Source organism: Phyllopteryx taeniolatus, chromosome 5 (assembly GCF_024500385.1).
Source record: "Phyllopteryx taeniolatus isolate TA_2022b chromosome 5, UOR_Ptae_1.2, whole genome shotgun sequence".
Classification (NCBI taxonomy): Eukaryota; Metazoa; Chordata; class Actinopteri; order Syngnathiformes; family Syngnathidae; genus Phyllopteryx; species Phyllopteryx taeniolatus.
Window position 1 is genome coordinate 23,605,595 of NC_084506.1, and position 19,293 is coordinate 23,624,887.

Sequence of the window (19,293 nt, forward strand, 5' to 3'; positions counted from 1 at the left end):
CCTTCTGAGCATTGCTCCCTGGATGAGATAATAAAAGCCTACTCACACAACCCTACCGCTCATTACTCTCTTTTCCCTCCAGCTTCTTCTCCCCCTTTCAAGTCTGGCTGCCGATGTCACAAAGTCAAATCATCTCTCCACCTCAGGGCAGGCCAAGGAGGACAAGGGAGAAATGTTTCTCTTCTTGAACTTCCTCAGAGCATCTTATGTTCATCTTTGAGTAAAAGTCTAAAGTCTGAAGCCCCTTTTACACCAAAGGCTGGTCTTTTCCTACCACCTCTAATACCGCTAGCATCATACATTCAACATTCATACAAGCGGCAGCGGGACCATGGAATGGCGGCGAGGAACAAGGGCAGCGACACAAAGTGAACCTTCATCTACAGATTATTGTCCAATAATGTGTGGACAACAACTGTGTGCTAACAAGGACTTTATTCATCAAAAAAGTAAGGCAACGCACACGACCAACACCGTGACACTTTACGGCACTGTCATAACACTTGCCAGACTTGTGGCACAATACGGCATATAGCAGGGGTGGGTGAATAATAAATGTGGGTATTTCATCGCGAGGGTGTAAATAATCCAAAATGTCTTCATGTGAAAACGGTCAAAGGCGGTAAAAAGTTGGAGAAACGCTGCCTTTATATATATATATATATATATATATATATATATATATATATATATATATATATATTGTGCATTATTTGTTGATACCGGTATTTATTTATTTCAAATATAGCCCCTTGGGATGCATCATCTCATCTTCAAGAGGGTTCTTTAAACGTGTGCAGATAATCACCAAGATACAAAATAATATTTAAAGGTAAATCAAAATCATAACACACACACAAACACATACAATACTACCCTAGGCTTAGGTTCCCACCAACCAACCAATATTTTACAATATGCATGTACATACATATGAGTACATAATATACATAGTGTGTACAACATCAAGACACAAGATAAAGCTTTGTTGGATTCTCAGTGTTAAGTAAATAGTCTAAAAATTCCAGAATTGATTTATTCTTTTAAGCATTATTATTAATTAGTGCAATTGCAATGTCTTCTTTTTAGTGAGGTTAGTACAGAGTTGTCACCATGAATGCAATTGTACTAATAATTTCTTAAAGGGGCTAAAACAATATAGTATAAAGACGCTAAATATGAACTAATCACTAAAACTTAATGGATTATATCATGAATATAAGTGGTCAGTACAGGTTCCAACAGGGCCACCACAACTTGGCTCATGGTGGCCTGAAAAAGCCAAAAAGGCTTAACATCGGATCCCAAAACGACTAAATTAATGCAACAAATACAAAAAGGAGTCTTCATGATGTAAATGCTCGGGGGCTAAATTTCAGAACGAAGCGGGCCATATGTGTCCCGTGGGCCATACTTAGCCTACCCTGCTTTCTTTTCTTTTTCGTTTAAAAAAAAAATCTATTTATATATATATATATATATATATATATATATATATATATATATATATATATATATATATATATTGCAGCACAGCATTAACAGATAACAGTGAGGCAGGCAAATAGATGAACAAACATAGATTTGGGATTGTGACTGTGTGTGGGTATGTATATGTTTATCAATGTTGATGAACTAGTGGAGGGGGATGACGTACACATTCGCAAAAAAATTTTGATGCAAACCATAATAAGAGTGGGAATAATTATAAAAACAGTAGTTATACTATTGATAATAAAAACAAAAAACAAATAATAGGAATACAAATATTGGAAAAGAATGAATATAGCGCATAACATATATATCATATTATTACAATAGTGAATAAGGTCAATCTCTGTGTAGGCCCACCCCTGCTTTAGACAATGACACAAATGGACATAACCGTAACCTGCGTGTCTTACCCCTTGTAGCACTTATGCTGCGCCGTGCCAGCCTGTTTGGAGCTTCCAGCTGGAAGGTTGTAAGTGGCTGATTTCTCCAGGCCTCCAGATGCCCTGACGGACCAACAGAGGGAGCGTAGGAGGTTAAGCCAGGCCTAAAAAGGCAGAGAACCGCAGCCTCACTTCTGGGAAGTATGAGAGCACGGCTCTGGTTGCCACCACGAGTTATAGTCGACAAAGACCTGGCCGGGGTTGGGGCGGGATGACAAGAAGACATGCCGATCAAAGGGTTGGACTACTGTTGGCGCGGCGGTGCAGGGCCACGTCAACTGGGACCGCACGAAACCCAGACGACGACACGAGACTTGTCCTTTTCCCCAAATATAGCTCAATAAGAAGCGACAGAGTCTGGCTTCTGCTGTGCGTTATGGCTCATTAGCACACGCGAGCTGAAAAGGTGCTCTGCTGTCAAATCGCGGCCCTAGGAACACAGAGGGCCATCAAACCAAGCAACAGTTTAGATTTTTTTTCTTTTTAGGAAATGCGGTCAGCAGTATTTGGTGTTAAAAGAGACATATTATGTAATTTCTTTCCACAAAACTAGTCAAAATAGCTCAAGAATCAAGCATTACAGCTCACATCTACCCTCCTTTTACACCACTGTAAGAACCAGCCGGTTCTAAGTGAGCTGTCCTGTCCTAAGCTTATGAAATCCTGCTTATATATTCCACTCGCGAGAGTAATCAGAGCACGCATACTTATTACATAGCTTAAAGTGCCTGTAAAGGGACCAAAAAAATTTCTTGTAAATTTGACACACCACAGAGAAGACTTTTTTAAACAAGCCTGCCAAATTTGATTGAATACAAATAAATTACATATATTTTTAAAAAGCCTGCCAAATTTCATTGAATAAAAATAAATCACCATGTATGTAAAATAAGGCCCGCCCTCGAGCTGCAGGATTGTGTGGGCATGGCCGCTGAAGGCGCTGGAGACAAGCAATCAACAATTAACCTGGCAATCAAATACCTTTGTTCGCACCCTATGTGCTCGACTGTCTGTAGTTTAATAAACAGTTAACTTTCCCTAAGTGTCTCTCTTATGTGAAGACCTACACACAACGACACCAAGCAAGGCGCTCACGTATTAGACGCTTGCCGCAGTTGAGCAAACTCCTTAGTTCGGTAGCTCGTGGATTAGCGAACATAATAAACAGTTAACTTTCCCTTAAAGGTCAGATGACAAAGATGTTATGGGGTCAGTTAAAATTCAGATTTGCATTGTTTATATGTTATGTAATACATGCAAGAAACCTCCAGCAAGTTTTCAACCATAGTTTAGCTAAAAATGAGGTTTTTATGACGCATATTGTGTCACCCCCGAACATACCCGAAGCTCAAGACATCGGGGTGTGGTTACGCTATCCACCGCAAGGGCTACCAGAAGTGACGTTGCAATTGCCAAACACAGCGCGCTACACACTATACGCAATGGCGAACAACGTGTTGGAATATGTGGAGGAGGAGGTTTTCGACGTACAGGAGCACCCGACTGAACGTCAAAGTGTACGTTTGAGCCGATCAGACAGTGACGACGACGAGAAGCCAAGTAACAGCTGTTCAACAGAAAAAGAGAGTGGCCACTGGCTCGATGTGACGGTATGTCAAAAGGATGTCGTTTTATACCGGAAAGAGACGAAGAGCGGAAGGCGCGGGATGTAAAAAGCACAAGGCGCATTCTGCATCATATTTATCGATTTAACTGCTGTATATCTGCTAAATAATCACTTCGAAATGGCAGTGGTGGTTTGTCAAGGGGTTCTAGAGTTATCAAGAAACATTTTTAAATCTTTGTCCTTTGACCTTTAAGTGTCTGTTGTGTGGATCTACGCGCGCCGTTATGGAGCAAGTCTGTGGAGTATGAGATGGACCCAACGATGGTCCGCTGGCCCACTACCGGCTAATAAGTACTAGCCACTAGTAGCAGGCTACTTCGCAGTGGATCCATCCAACAAGCCATGTGCCCGCTGCGTGCGCTGTGCATGGGTCAGCACAACAAAAACATTGTAGCCCACAAAACACGTAACACTTAAGGGAAGATGCTTTTTTCGGGTTGTATGCACAGCTTGATGGCTAACTGCATGATGCAGTGGTAGCAATGGGCTAAGCTATTATTACTAAGTAACTCACAATTCCACTGAATAGCCACAGACGGAGCTCGGTACTTATATAGTGGGGGAGGCCCCACTCATGCTGTTCCCCTTTTAGCACCACCCTAAAAATCCAGACAACTGAGATGGTGAAAAACTGCTTAATGCTATAGCTTAACCGTTCAGTTTTCAACACTTACCTTCAAACATATTTCATGTATTTGGGGGGAAAACACACAAAAATGACTTTGCAGGCACTTTAAATGTTACACACCTGGGCTTTTCCGCTTGGACGTCATCTTCTGGGCTCTCCTCAGCATCAGCTCAGCCGTGTGCCTGTTAGTGAAGCCCCTGAAGGCATAAAATGACCCCAAAGTCTTTTGCAAAAAGAGCGTTCAGTCTGATTTTAAATTAACATGAGACTGTGAATAATGGGAGATTTCAGCACGTAAAGTTCAAATGGGAGAATGGAACCACATGCGACTCCGCAAAGTTGAAGATGTAGCCACAAGGGTAGAACTAAGACACAATTGTACAAAAGGCGTATAAGAGCAACACTGGTATTAAAAAAATAAATAAATAAATTTTAAAAAACACGAAATGAGAATACTCAAAATCTTATGGGAATTACAACATGTAATATTTTCAGAGAAAAACAACAGTCTTGTAATTATAAACCTTGTAATATGACGCAACAAATATATTATGCCCATAATATGCCTTTTTTTTTTTCTTCTTGTTCAAGGGGTCTTTTTGTCCAGAGGAAACAAACCGTTATTCTCCTAAGATTTCTACGTTATCTCTTGGGGGGGGGGAAAAATATTCTTGCAAAATTAAAACTTAATTTTCGTAAGATTTTACTTTTTAGCTTGAAAATATGACTTTCTATTATAAGAAGAAAATGACTTAATCTCTTTCTGGGAAAAATTAAATTATTTTTCTTGAAAAAATGTGTTTTAATCATAAATGTGACTTTATTTTTGTAAGATTCTCCATTTTCTCCCTGAAAAATACAACTATTCTGGTATGATTACGACTTTTCTTCTAGAAATAAAATGTCACTCTATTCTCAAAAGATCATAACGTTCCTCAGTAAATTCCCACTTTAGTTTCATAAGACTGCACTTTTTTTCTAAAAACTTAAAGCTTTATTCTCATAACATTTGAACTTTTTCTGAAAAAAGAAAAGCACTGTATATTTCTGCTTCTTATGAGTGACCATGCTTAAGCAAACCCACAAAACAGCCATTTTAAAAAAATGCATGAAATACACGTTGTTAATCTTCATCGTGACATTCATCAGACAATTTACCATTCCTCCAGAATTCTTTCGGATCTCTCAGAGAAGTCACTTGCCACAGACGTTGAAGGAGATTTGCTCCTAAAATACAAAATAATGCATGATTTTTTTTTTTAAATCATTTTCTCATTTGCAATTCTAGACATGATGGACGTAAGTCATCAAATCAAGGATGATGATTTGATGATAATGATGGGGGTAATGTAGACTGCTACGTTACCTTCAGTAGTTAGCCAACACCTGGCTAGCTAGAAGTTGGAGGTCTTACCTGTTGGATTTCTGTGGTAAAACCCTCTTGTCCTCGTGTTCTTTGATTTCCCAGGCTTGCGTGGGCCTCCGTGTGGGCAGAGGTGGTAGAACCCACTCGGAATGTTCCGGACAGAAGCCTGGGATCTAGAATGCAAACAATACTTACTAAATCTAGGCGTAAAAGCAGCTGGGCTATTTCAGCCGAAGCCGAACGGCTCACATGATGTACAGCGCAATCGAGCCGGCCAGCCAAAGTAAAGATTCAACGGGAGGTAAATGAAGGCAGAGAAAACACAGCATTGTGAAAAATGACATCAGACTTCAAGGAAAACAGGCCAGTGTGTTTTTCCAGAGAACACATTTAAAGATCAATCAGGGACAGACTGAGAGGAATCCCCTGAGGGCAGCGATAAGCGCCCTGACAAAGAGACGGCGAATCACTCCTCTGAACGACATGGACGCTACATAGTCAAAAGGAAAGAACTGAAAGAGTACTACGCATTTATTAGGGGTACAACATTTATCACCTTTATGTCAAATATGGTTTAGCATTTGTTTTTAATAATACTCAGTTAGGATTTTTTTGGGTTTTTTTCTTTAATTTCTTCGCCTGTTTTGTGGTGTCTATTTGAGGTGTGGCATTTATTGGTCTAAGTGGATGACATCCACCCCGATCTGTTTGTTCGAGCTATCTCTCGTACACTATAGAAGCTGTGGGCTTCTATTTATTTAGTCAACCGCGAAGATTGCCAAGCATTTATTAGGAGTACAGCATTTATAGGTGGTGAAGGAACAAACACGGTCATTTATTTACTCAACTGCAGAGAGTACCGGGAATTTATTAGGGGTACAGTTCCCTTCATTTGTCCAAATGCATTTTTAACAATACTGAATAATATCATATCATCATCATATCACTATATTAGATATTGTATTGATAATATCCTTTTTCTTTAAATCACCAGCTTTTTTCCAAAGGCAGAAAAAGTGCTGTTTATTTAAGGTGTGTTGTTTATTTTTTCAAACGGATGACAAATCAAATAGGCATTTTCATATATATTACCAAGAGAGTTGGGCATCGTTTGAATTTGAGCGATTCCGGCCCCTTATTTCGATTCCGCTTCCAAACGATTCTCAAATCCAATTCTTTTAGGGGGCTGGGTCAAAAAAACTTTGCATGATTGAAATAAAGGGTGTCCAAATAATGAACATCCATTTTCTTAGCAGCCTGTAGCATCGACTAAAATGAACATTTGACTCGGTGTTCTTTATAACCAGTATCAATATCAACCCTATGAACTAAAAGGCAATGTGTGTGGAATTAACCCGATAGACTTAATATTCATTAATTATTCAAACTTATTAAACACCTAACCTACAATTCCATTACAACATGCTGGCAATTTTTTGACTTGAGTTCGTTGTCACATTTCTGTGGGGCCAATTATATATTACTCGTGCACTCACTGTAGTAGTCTCGCCATGCTGCACTATTTGCATATCTGTTGTTGACCAATACTGGCCACTCATGCCAGAGTAGCAGCTGCTCCATTTGCACACTGATTGAGGAGTATCTGCAATAGTTGCACAATCAACATTGTCCCAGATTATCGCGCTACTCGTCACTTTAAACTGCATACACTCCTAGAAGTCTCGGCGCCCTTTGCACAATGGTCATTGTACCGGACTATTGCAATATTAGTCATTCAAACTGCTCTAAGTGCTAGAGGACAGTGCATCTTTTGCACAATTGTCAAAAAAAAAAAAAAAATGTACCGGCATTACCAGATAACTATTAACCCTTTATTGCTCAGTGACTGTTTTTTGTCAATGTCTTTATATCTCCAAAGTGTTCTCTGTCAATTGACTGTCTGTTGTCGTACTAGAGCGGCTCCAACTACCGGAGACAAATTCCTTGTGTGTTTTTTGGACATACTTGGCAAATAAAGATGATTCTGATTAATGTTTCAGCTAAAAGTAAAATAGACCATTGTTAAAATCATTATTTGGGACTGTTTTATCACGTCAAATTGTTTATACGTGCAAGTTTTAACTTGACTTCCTGAAGGGTACGCACCGGAACGCAGCATTTTGGCACGAAAAGTAACTTCACACGACAGCGGTGATTTTTTATTTTTTTTTTTTTTAATGAATGGAACCAAATGCTATAAAACGTTGATTCCTTTCTTCACCCACTGATGATGCACAAAGTTAGTGTTTATGATACTGTGAGACGTTTATGTGAATTTTGTCCCAATTCATTGTGATGTAAAGTTGTTACTGTGAAGTTTTAGCTCAATGTTAAGCTTTTTTTTCTGTCATCCGCTCTAACGTTGGTTTGAAGACTAAAATAAACACTAAAAACCATCAGTGCAACAGTGCAACCCACCGTTTACCTTGTTAGGTCTCTCAATGTTGGCATAGATGTATTTTATTATTTCAATCACCCAATTGACTGAGAGTTGACTTCCTTGTTCCAATCGGTTCTCGATGCCCAACCCTAATCGTCACCCCTAAATCCCGATGCTAGATGGCTACATGTTACTCGTCACGTCACATAAATGTCACATTTAAAAAAAGTAGTGAAATTTGATCATGCACTGTGTGCTACCTTACCCGTCGAAATAATGGCTGCTTGGACACTGAGGACCATCCAGTAGGAGAATCCTCACATAAAGTCCAGCCTTGCTCCAGCATTGCCTTTTTACATAGATAGAAAATACATTTACTTTGTTATTTTTGGGCAGAAAAAGAGCAAGGTGATTTATGACTGGTTCAAATGTCTATAAAGCTTTATCGATTAGTCTGATGAAATTCAGAATGAATTAATTCAAGTTATACGCTCTTTTGACCCTGAAAGGCCACTGTACTGCCTGTTTAAGGTATACATGGACATCACGGGCTAAGCTAAAACAAAAAACTAAACAAAAAACATATACTGTTTATATAATGATAATGTAACACCCAAGGATAATTCCGAATTAAATCATCACATAATGAGCTCAACGTCTACGCCTTTTTTCCTTTTACAGACATGGTACTTCCTGGTTCTTGGCTAAGGTATGTACAGATCTCACTGATCTACAAAATAACATTTAGCCAAGTAGCTTGACACAGTTTAGATTAAAATCTACATTCAATTAGATAAAATTAACTTTCAAAATAGTATGCCATTATTTTTTATCTTGGAACAGACAAAATGTGAGCCTGTTAATTTTGGACAGATTCGAATGTGTCATGGGTGTGTGTGTTTCGGTTGTTGTTTCCCCCCCCGTCTCGTACACACCTGCTCCTGAGAGCATCTTCACCACGTGTGCCTCGTTCACCCTAATTACCCCTTGCATTTAACTTCGTGTCTCATTCTTTCTAGTCGCCAGTTCGTTGTACCTTGTCGTCGCGTTCCAGCATTCCTTGTTTCCACGTCACAGACTCACAGTAAGACTAGACACTGTTCCAATTATTGACCTCGCCTTTTTGCCTCACGTTTTTGGATATTGTTGCCTTTTATGGATTGCCTGCCTGTGTACCAACCTCTGCCCGTATATTAAACCTCTCGTTTTGAAACTGTCCATTTGTTTTGGAGTCGTGCATTTTTGGGTCCTATCCTCTGTTCCGTTCATGACAGAATGACTATAAAGCTTTATTGATGAGTCAGATTAAATGAATATGTTCAACTTGTATGCTATTTTGACCCTTATAGGCCACTGTACTTCCTCATTAAGGTATGTATGGACCTCACGGGCTAAGATAAAAAAAAAAAACACATTGTTTACCTTTTTATGAAAGGTGATTTTTGAAGAATTCAAATGAGCATGTGGAAGACCGCATAGCTTTACTAAATAGTCAGATGGTTTAGTGCAGGGTCCATGAAGAATTCAGGGATTCGAATGACTATGTGGATGGCCACATAGCTTTATTAGTTCGTAAGATAGGATACTGTTGCATTCAAGAATAATTAAGGGATTCATTTAACTGTGTGGAGGGTTACATAAAATATTGAAATAGTCTACTTTTGTGTCCAAGACTTATTCAGGGGTTCAAATGACTATGCAAACCACCGCATAGCTGTGATGAATCTCTATAACTATGCAGATAGGCACATAACTTTATTCGCTTGTCAGATGCACTGTTGTCATGTCTAAAAACGATTCCAAGATTCTCATGACTACAATATATGGACTGCCGGATTGCGTTATAAATTAGTCAGACAGTCCACAATTGTGTCCAAGAATAATTCAGGGACTAAAATGTCAATACGGATGGCCGCATTGCTTTATTAACTAGTCACATGGTCTACCATAGTGTCCAAGAGTAATTCAGGGATTCAAAGGACTATGCAGACAGTCAGCATAGCTTTATTTTTTGCTTTGAGTGTTGGATTTTTTGTTTGGTCCTGTACTGTGATTGGCCCTTTATAGCAAAAGGTGTACACACACACACACACACACACCTCATCCAGGACAAACTCCTCCACGTCAACCACCTCAAAGGCATTGTCGTCGCCTTGCAGGGACGTGACAGCAGCAAGAGCGGCTGCTAGCCTCCTCCTCAAGGTGAAGCCTCTCCATCGCGCCTGGATGTGGAACGCACACAAAACATTTTTTTAAAAAATGGTGCATGGATCACGGCGCTAAAATACTGTGCGCTATCCCAAATGGGAAATAAAACATGTTAAACTCTGCGTGACTTTGGGCTGCTCTAAGACAAATGGAGCTCCAGTGCGCCTCTAAATCCTGAGTCCCTGTGGGAATGAGGGGGGGACTACTACTACCACACTTCTTTGGAATCTCATAAATCACTCTTTACCTTCCCAACACATGGACACTGACATGCGCAGAAAAAAGAAAAAAAAAACATTCTTATGAGTTTATAAGACTATTTTTAAAAAAGTAAATAAAAAAATTTTCGAAGACAAAAACAACTTCTGTAAAAGTACTTTTTTGTGTAAAAATACAACTTTATTCTCATAAAATTATGAATTTTTTTTCCTCCATCAAGTGTCGGCAAAATACGACTAGTCTCACAAGATTGTCTTTTTTCTAAAAAAAAAAATTAACTTCAATATTGTTAGATTAAAACTTGATTTTCATAAATGTACAACTTTTTTCATAAACATACAACCTTAATCTTGTAAGATTACAACTTTTTTAATATAAAGAAATACAGCTATTCTTGTGAGAATACATTTTTCTAAAAAAAAAAAAAAAAAAAAACATCACAACGCAACTTTTAAAAAATGGCACAAATAAAATAGACTTTTTCCAATAAAAAATATACTTTTTAAAACAATATATTCTTTTAAGATTCTGACTGTTTTCTACAAAAAAAATACTCTTATAAGATTAAATTGATTAGATTGTAAGATATGAAACTGCTTAGTTGTGTTTGTTTGCTTTGGGATCCACCATCAGCGTTTTTCCTCACCCTGACAATTACATCTTTTTCTTTAAAAACTACAACCTTATGAGGATGGTTTATTTTTTTCGTAAAAATACTACTATTATTACACCCAATACTACTATTATTACACACACATGCACACACACGCAAGCACACTATCATCCGTACCTCACAGGACTCATTCGACACATGTGTTGAATAATGGATCTGCGGGAAGTGTTGAATTGCACGCTTTTCGCAATAAAAGCCCCATGGAGGATTAGTGCACCGAGGCTACGCGGCACGTATGAGGCCCACAAGATAGCCAGTGAAGAACATGCAACATTAAAAGTGAAATAGTGGTCTATAATACTTAACCAGTAAGCCATTTTCTTGTGTGTTTCATTTTCAAATGATGCAGTCATTGGCTATAACTTGAGGGGGTATGCAGGGGAGATTTATGGACCAACTCTATGAGGATGTTGAAGGGGATGCGTGACAGGCTGGGAAAGGCTGCTTTATTATACCGTTTACCTGGATGACAGTTGCCGCATGATGCTGAGCAGGATTGGTCCTCGTCACAGCAGACTCAGATTTCCCTCCATCTGCTGCTTTTCCTTCCCCATCTTCACACGTAACAGAGGCCCTAATGACAAAAGGGTAAAAAGAGAAATTTCATTTATTTTTGTTTGTTATGCTATTATGAATTTTATGCAAGACAAAAGGTACGACACTATTTTTGACACAAACGGCAAAAAGATAAAATTCAGCTAAAAAAACAGGGAAAAAAATGCTTGTCACATTTGACTAAGACCATACAATGTTTTATTTTTTGTAACAGGTGAGTAATTCCATTTTGATTGTAATGGCAAACAGAGAAAACAATTTCAGCTACAAAGCATGAAACAGTTTTTTTCCCCTTTTATATGATAGCAGACCACTGCCTGTTTCACAGCGGACGACACAAAACGACAGGGCTGTACCATTTTCTATTCTTAAGCAGGGGCAACAGAATCCATTGGGACTCAATACAAAAATACAACTCAATCAATCTAAAAAATATGTGTGTATTTGTGTTTGCTTGACTGTCATTATGCTATCAGGCCACTTCAGAATCAGAAACAGAATCATCTTTATTTGCCAAGTATGTCCAAAAAAAACACACAAGGAATTTGTCTCCGGTAGTTGGAGCCGCTCTAGTATGACAACAGACAGTCAATTGACAGAGAACACTTTTGAGACATAAAGACATTGACAAAAAAAAAAAAACAGTCACTGAGCAATAAACTGTTGCTAGTTATCTGGTAATGCCAGTCCATTTTTTTTTTTGACAATTGTGCAAAAAGATGCAGAGTCCTCTAGTACTTAGAGCAGTTCGAATGACTAATATAGCAATAGTCCGGTGCAATGACCATTGGGCAAAGGGCGCCGAGACTTCAAGGAGTGTATGCAGTTTAAAGTGAGTAGAGCGATAATCTGGGACAATGTTGATTGTGCAAATGTTGCAGATACTCCTCCATCAGTGTGCAATCAGTATTGCTGGTTCACGATACTAAAATGACAGCACTGTACCATTTTTTAGTCTTTCATTGAGATTCAAATAACAAAAAGACATATTAATGTATCCCTAAAATAGAGTGGTACCTTGACTTCAGAACGCACCAGCATATGAGTCCTCACAACGTCCACTCAGCATCCTGCCTCTCACTCAATATTTGAGATATGATTAAATGGAGTTTTGAGCTCAGTCATGGAATGAATTCAACTCGTAGGTCAAGTTACTACTGTACTAAAAAAAAATTCTTGGGTGAGGGGAAAGGGCAGGTTGTCCCATTGTGACTGAAAAATATTTTATCCTAAATTGTGTGGATTTTTTTTGTGTGGAAAATCAGTAGTGTTTGCATCATGCCACTAATAAACACTGTGCATTTTCATGCTTGGTGGAGGTAACAAACTCGACGTGAATTACCTTTTAAGGTCCCAGTCTTGATGGTGTGACGACATTTGTCCACTGCTACTTGTTTCCGTCACTGCTGATACTTGAACATCACAAAATGGTGTCGCAATGCCTCTTTCGGAAGCGATGGATGAAACCTCGACAAGGGTTTCCTCCAAGGTTGTCCGCCAATCGGATGTTTGTCCGACGTGGGCGCGTTCCAGGGCGCGTCGCTGCACCTTGGCCAGGCCCAAAGCCTCCATCAAGTGTCGGCAAGTAAGTTTGACGGCGTCCAACAAGTGCAAAGGTTTGCTGTTGACAAATGACATTGTCCACAGCGTTGACACATATTAGCACCCAACACTATCATGTCCAATTGACACTAATTCCGGCACAGGTGTTTATCATGACAGGACACATAAAGTTAAGAACGTACTATACCTATACCTATAGTATACCACTCACATTTTTTAACCTTTCCTGATAAAACCCACCCATTTTTTTTTTATTATTATTTTTTTTTTAATCCTGGCTTGTGGCCGGCAGTGGATGGGGTACAGACCTGGAAACCAACCCACGCCGTCTGCACAAAAGGCAGCAGCATGTACCACTACCTTACTAGTGCCAGTGTACAGCTTAAAAAACAATGTAAATTTACTGTTCCCTCAAAATAACTCAACACACAGCCATTAATGTCCAAACTGCTGGCAACAAAAGTGAGTGGACCCCTAAGTGAAACTGTCCTTATTGCACCCAAATAGCCCTTTTCCCTACTCACACGTTACCGGAGGTTAGTGATAGTCTAGGCTGTGTTCCCATTTACCTACATTCAAATTCCATCACTTCCGAAGTAACAGAATCCCATTGTAAACCGAGGACCTGCTTTACTTGTAATAGTGGTGACTAACATAAGCCTCCATGTAATTTATTGTGGCTCTCCAAGCGAGGGTCCAGCACATAATGTCTCTTTCATTGAGGGTATTTAGTGGCTACAAAGCCACCTCAATGAAAACTTAATGACTCTATTAGCAGTGTGTCTCTGATCCCCCTTTTCTGTCCTCCAGCCTGGGGGACTTTTCTCGGGTAGCCAACCAGTCACCTGTAGACCACGTCCTTCTCTACAAAGACCTGCCTCTTCCCTCATAGTGGGACAAAGAGGGAGAGGAGTCTGCAGGTCCAAAGGGATTACGACCCCAGTAACCCTCAGTCTTTTACCTGCTGGTTCAGTCCAGGGTCACTGGGAGAATGTAAACCACTGCTCCTCTCAAGGTTTCTCCATTAAAACTGGGAGGAGAAGTTTAACATAACAGGACATACAAAAAAAAGTCTCAGGGACCCATGTCGAAAATGTAACATTTGGTTTGAAGCAGCCATTTTGACACTACTTTGACTAACTCTTAACAGGGAATTCGCCCAAATGAGTACCAATCAGGACCAGGGCTGATGGGTGACAAATGGCAAAGCCTTTCCCCCTAAAACATCTAATGTAGGTGGAGCATGGCGACAAAGTTTGAAAGTTTTTTCGAGGATTTTCAAAAAGTTACAAAAAATTAACCCCTGACACCCGTTTCACCGATCAGCACAAAATTAGGTGAACATGTCTATCATAGTGGATGCACGAAAAAGTTTCTAAAAACCATGGCCAAAATTAAACCGGAAGTTTTCTATTTTGGGTTGAAGCAGCCATTTCAACGTGATTCCAGGACTCGTACTTTGCTAAACTCATACTAGGGAATTCATTTGAATGAGCCCCTCTTGGAAGCTGGTATTCTAGACAGATGGGCGATGTCAAATTATGATTTTTTTTTTGGTCTACACCTAATTTGGGTGGGGAATGGTGTCAAAGTTGAATGATCATTTTGAGGACTTGCCATGATAAAGGAAAATCTGAAGAAGAAAAAAATACCCCTCAACAACAATTTCTCTGATCAACATGAAATTGCCTGGACATTTTCTATCTAAAGAGGATGCATGAAAAACTTTCAAGGACCCACTTTGAGAGCATGGCATCAAGGTTTGACCATTTTGAGGATTTTTATAACGTTAGAAAAAAAACATATCAGCCCCAGCCACCAAAATATTGATTTGAAGCAGCCATTTTGGGTCAATTCCAGGGGCTCCTACTAGGGTCCAAACGTGCGAAATGCTCATGCACCCCCACCGGTACGGGCACCAGAGTTTGGGAATTTTGGGTCTATTTTTCACGAGAACAGCCTTTTTGTGAACCTTACGCCTTCTAGTTTTACAGGTCTTCACTGTATTTTTCATGTATCTGTCCAACATATTGGATCACTTTGCTGCAGTCTTGCGTGCATAGAGTTTTAAAAGTAAAAGTGATATTGTCTACAAGCGCTCTTTCATCCTACGTCCTGTTGGGAAAAGTTGTGAAACCATACCCCCGCAAGACCCCATGGTTCCTCCACCTTTGCTGGACGGGTGTGTGGGCAATGCGCTCAACCTCGCCTAAGCCTTGCAGTGACACTGGGTCAGGCCAGGGGTTAAACAGCGGCGCTGGTCCCTGCAAAGACCACAGACTGGCTCATTGTCCAGTAGCCAGAGGGGTGTAGAGGGCACACGGTGAGGGGTGAGTAACGCTACCAGCCCTCCCTCAAGCCATAGCAGTCCTCGGCATGACCCCTGTGAGTCGCCGATGCTACGTTTCATCTTTTGTGCAGCATAATTTTGACGGGACACGAAGACGAGCGGAAAGTTGAACAGTGTTTTAATGCCTTGGTGGTCCGAGGAGCACCGCGGGCCTGCGACGTGGAAGGCCTTGTGAAAATAGATGGACGTTGTCTTAAGGCTCGCTACACCCTGTTCATCAGACATAACAAAAAGGTAGCCCTACATTCCTGGCCGGCTTGAGGGTCTCACAAGAAGAGTAAAAAATATAAAGTGTCCTTTGTACCATTCAGTTTGTTTGTTGCTAACTGTGCTATTTGATTTCCTGGTAAAGTCAGCTACAAAATGATCACTTCTTTCTGTAAAAAGACCTTGGCAAAAAAACAAAAACAAAAAAACCATGAAAAGTTTGTACTTAATAGCAACGGGGGGCAGCACGCTACTTGGAAGTAGAGGTGGGAAAGACATTGTCGCAAGAATATCCAGATACAGCGATTATGTGACAATTCAGACATATAGGGGAAAGCATCTACAATATTTTATGATATCTACAGCCTCGAAAAAACTGAAAACTTGAAGAAAAACTGTCTGTCGTAAGTTTGTCGTAACAAAGCAACGACGACAGGCTCCATTCTTGACAGTGTTCGGAGTCTTAGTTCCCCCCAAAATTAAGACAATTTGGTGAAGTTCCGATTTTGTGGAGCTGATGTATTAGTATCCAGTTTTACAGTCATCTAAACCTCGCCGCCACACTCCACACAAATTGAATATGATTCATGTCTCGTATAAATGCCTCAAATTTGGTAGCAATAATCCAAAATCTCTAGGAGGGGATTGTCTTTGAAGGACCCCTGGCAATTGGTCAAAGTGAGCCCAAGCTGGCCGCTTCAATCTATAATGGCAGACTTACTGTGTTTTTGGGCCTTGAGTTGTTAAGACTTTTTGTGTGTCTACTCATGATAGACATGGCAACCAAAGTGCATGATGAAGGCCATGGGTGCTGAATTTTCCAAAACCTCTGGGGTGCACTACTGAGCCAAAGGCAAATCGTCAAACTTTGACGACATGCTCCCCCCCAGACGCAATGCCGAAAATCCAAATGCTTCATAATTTAAGGTCATCCATCTGTCTAGTATGCGTTCTTCAGATTTGGTATCAATTCGGCAAAATGTGTAGAAGGCGTTTGTCTTTGAAGGACACCTGGAATTGGTCAAAATGAGCCTAAGATGGCCATTCCGAACCATAATGGCAGACTTCCTGTATCTTTCCTGGAATGGTTTCTTGAGACCTTTTTTGTGGTTCTACTCATGATAGACACGCTCTACAAATTTATGTTGCTAAGTGAAACTGGCTTTAGGGAGTGAATTTTCCAAAACATCTGGTGCACAACTGAACCGATTGCAAGTTATCAAACTTCACTGCCATGTTCAGCCCACACGCAATGCCAAAAACCCAGTGCTTTGCAATTTAGCATCATCTATCTGTAATGTGTACATGCTTCAAATTTGGTAGGAGTCGGACAAAATCTCTAGGATGAGTTTGTCTTTGAAAGACCCCTGGAAATGGCCAAAATGAGCCTAAAATGAACTTCAAACCAAAATGGCTTTTCCAGCACCCGCATTGACATAATTATTATTTGGTATCTACCTCAGTTGCTCACTGTGCTGCTCCTGTAAAGCGGCAATCTGCTCAAGTTGCATCCGGATCAAGCTGAGGAAGCCATTTGAAGAAAATCCGATCTGCCTAGCAACAGCGGAGTCCGTCAGGAGGACGTCTGCATCCGTCCCATCGATGGTCCTAAGACCAGACACTGCTATCTGCAAAGTGAATCTGACAACAAGAGAAAACTGGATCATCTATCCATACTTCTAGAAGCCATCCTAGCTATAAGACAGATGTAGTGTAGCAGGTACAGTATCTGTGTGTATCCTGGTGAAAACAAATATTTTAAAGGTTTTACACATGACCCCCCCCCCCCCCCCCCTCCCCCCAAAACTCAATCAGTAGCGTCCGGAGGAAAGTTAGAAAAATTTTGCCCCAGATACCAGTTTCCTCAAATGACACAAAATTGGGTGGACGTACACTGTTTCTATCATAATACAACGACGCACAAAAAGTCTCAAGGATCCATGATCGAAACCGAAAAGGAAGTTAGCCAATTTGGTTTGAAGCAGCCATTTTTCGGGGCGAACTCTAGGGCCCATACCTTGACAAACTCTGACTAGGGAAGTTGCCGACTAAAGCGCCATTTGGAAGCAGGTATAATAGACTAATGGGTGATGCGAAATTGCAGAGCTTTGTGTGCCTCAGACATCAAACATGAGGGGAGCATGGCGTCATGATGATCATTTCGAGGGTTCGCCATGAAAAAGGAAACATGGGGCGAAAAAAATAGCCCCCAAACACCTTTCCCAGATTGACGAACAATTAGGTGGACATGTCTATCATGACAGGATAAATGAAAAAGTCTCAAAGACCCATGCCTGAAATTCAGCAGATGTTGGCCATTTTTATTTGAAGCATCCATTTTAGAGGCGAACTCCAGGGATCAAACTCCTACCAGGGAATCCTTTCATTTTGATATTATAATATAACCTCAGTATATTAAATGAGCAATACGAACAATTCATGGCCTATTTGTGTTTTTATTTTGGTTTTTATTTTGTCATCATTTCCATATATTTGGCGATGTATCACCATCTATTGGTTTCTTCCAATATATACATTTAGATTACCTCACAATCTGGAATTACTGGCTAAATATCATAATAATGTAGCATTTTAAGTTACTGTGTGATTTCCACACCTAATATGATTATAGAATTCAAGTTGACACTATTAAGATTTTTGTTTTTCATTAACAATTTTAAGTGGTCCTATCATGAGGCATTCTGGGTCTAGTAACCATATATGGTAATATATGCATGTCCTGTTGTCCTGAACTCTTCAGAGTCCTTTTGTCCTCTGGGTTAACCACAATAACCGTCATGAAACACACACACAAAAAGTAGTTCTGCACTTGTAGAAAAGTCTAACAAGTGTTATTAGTTAGGAAGCAGGGCCTTGTGAAGGTAGTAGTCCCGCTGAGTGGCACAGTCTGTGGGTGGGGGTGTTGTAATGGCGGCCCGGGGCTAAGGATGTCCGTACAGAGGAATCCCAAGTATCTGCCAGAGAAACAGACTTTTCCGAGGCATCCAAATGTGGGAAAATGTGGAGCTGGAAACTCTGCGGGACGTTGGGGAATGTCAATAATAATACAATTTAAAAAACACAACCTTGGGCTACAAAACTGTTGTTTTTTTAAACACGATAAACAACATAGATGTTTAAAATAAATTCTGAGAGGAATATACGATATGCCGCCGAACATGAGATGGGTTCATGGCAGTGATGTTTTAGTGGCTATCTCAGTCCCGTGTTCACTAAAGATGACCCAATCAGAAAACTTTGGTTTTGATCTTTAAAACATCTTCAAATGTTTCGGGACAACATTAGCTTGACCGATTAAGAGCCATTTGCAAATACCTTTGAATGGGTTACTTTCAGCATACTACTCGTCCCAGTTCTACGTCAACCTTCCTCAAACTTTTAAGAATTATTTCTTACTATCAACCCTATTGATTTTGCACATAATATGACATAAAAGGTTATGTGTGAAAGTGTAATGGCACCCAGGTAAATAACAAATAAAAAAGGTTAAATATCAAAATTTTCTTTCCCTTATACTCCGAAATGTTGATTTAAAAAAAAAAAAAAAAAAAAAAAAAAAAAA

At 39.9% G+C, this 19,293-nt stretch overlaps 1 protein-coding gene across 5 annotated transcripts in view; it reads right to left on the reverse strand.

Annotated features, from left to right (window-relative positions):
- The window catches only part of lrriq1 (leucine-rich repeats and IQ motif containing 1), a 56,417-nt gene that overhangs the window by 12,538 nt on the left and 24,586 nt on the right, over positions 1-19,293 (reverse strand). For 3 of the 5 annotated variants that reach the window (XM_061774333.1, XM_061774334.1, XM_061774337.1), the window contains exons 14-22: positions 17,169-17,351; positions 12,933-13,211; positions 11,498-11,609; positions 10,035-10,157; positions 8,201-8,284; positions 5,604-5,728; positions 5,348-5,416; positions 4,310-4,386; positions 1,905-1,997 (exon numbers count right to left, since the gene is read on the reverse strand). In XM_061774333.1, coding sequence (XP_061630317.1) covers positions 1,905-1,997; positions 4,310-4,386; positions 5,348-5,416; positions 5,604-5,728; positions 8,201-8,284; positions 10,035-10,157; positions 11,498-11,609; positions 12,933-13,211; positions 17,169-17,351 — 1,145 coding nt within the window. The remainder of the gene's footprint in view (positions 1-1,904; positions 1,998-4,309; positions 4,387-5,347; positions 5,417-5,603; positions 5,729-8,200; positions 8,285-10,034; positions 10,158-11,497; positions 11,610-12,932; positions 13,212-17,168; positions 17,352-19,293) is intronic. The other 2 variants (XM_061774336.1, XM_061774335.1) reach the window with 2 other exon arrangements.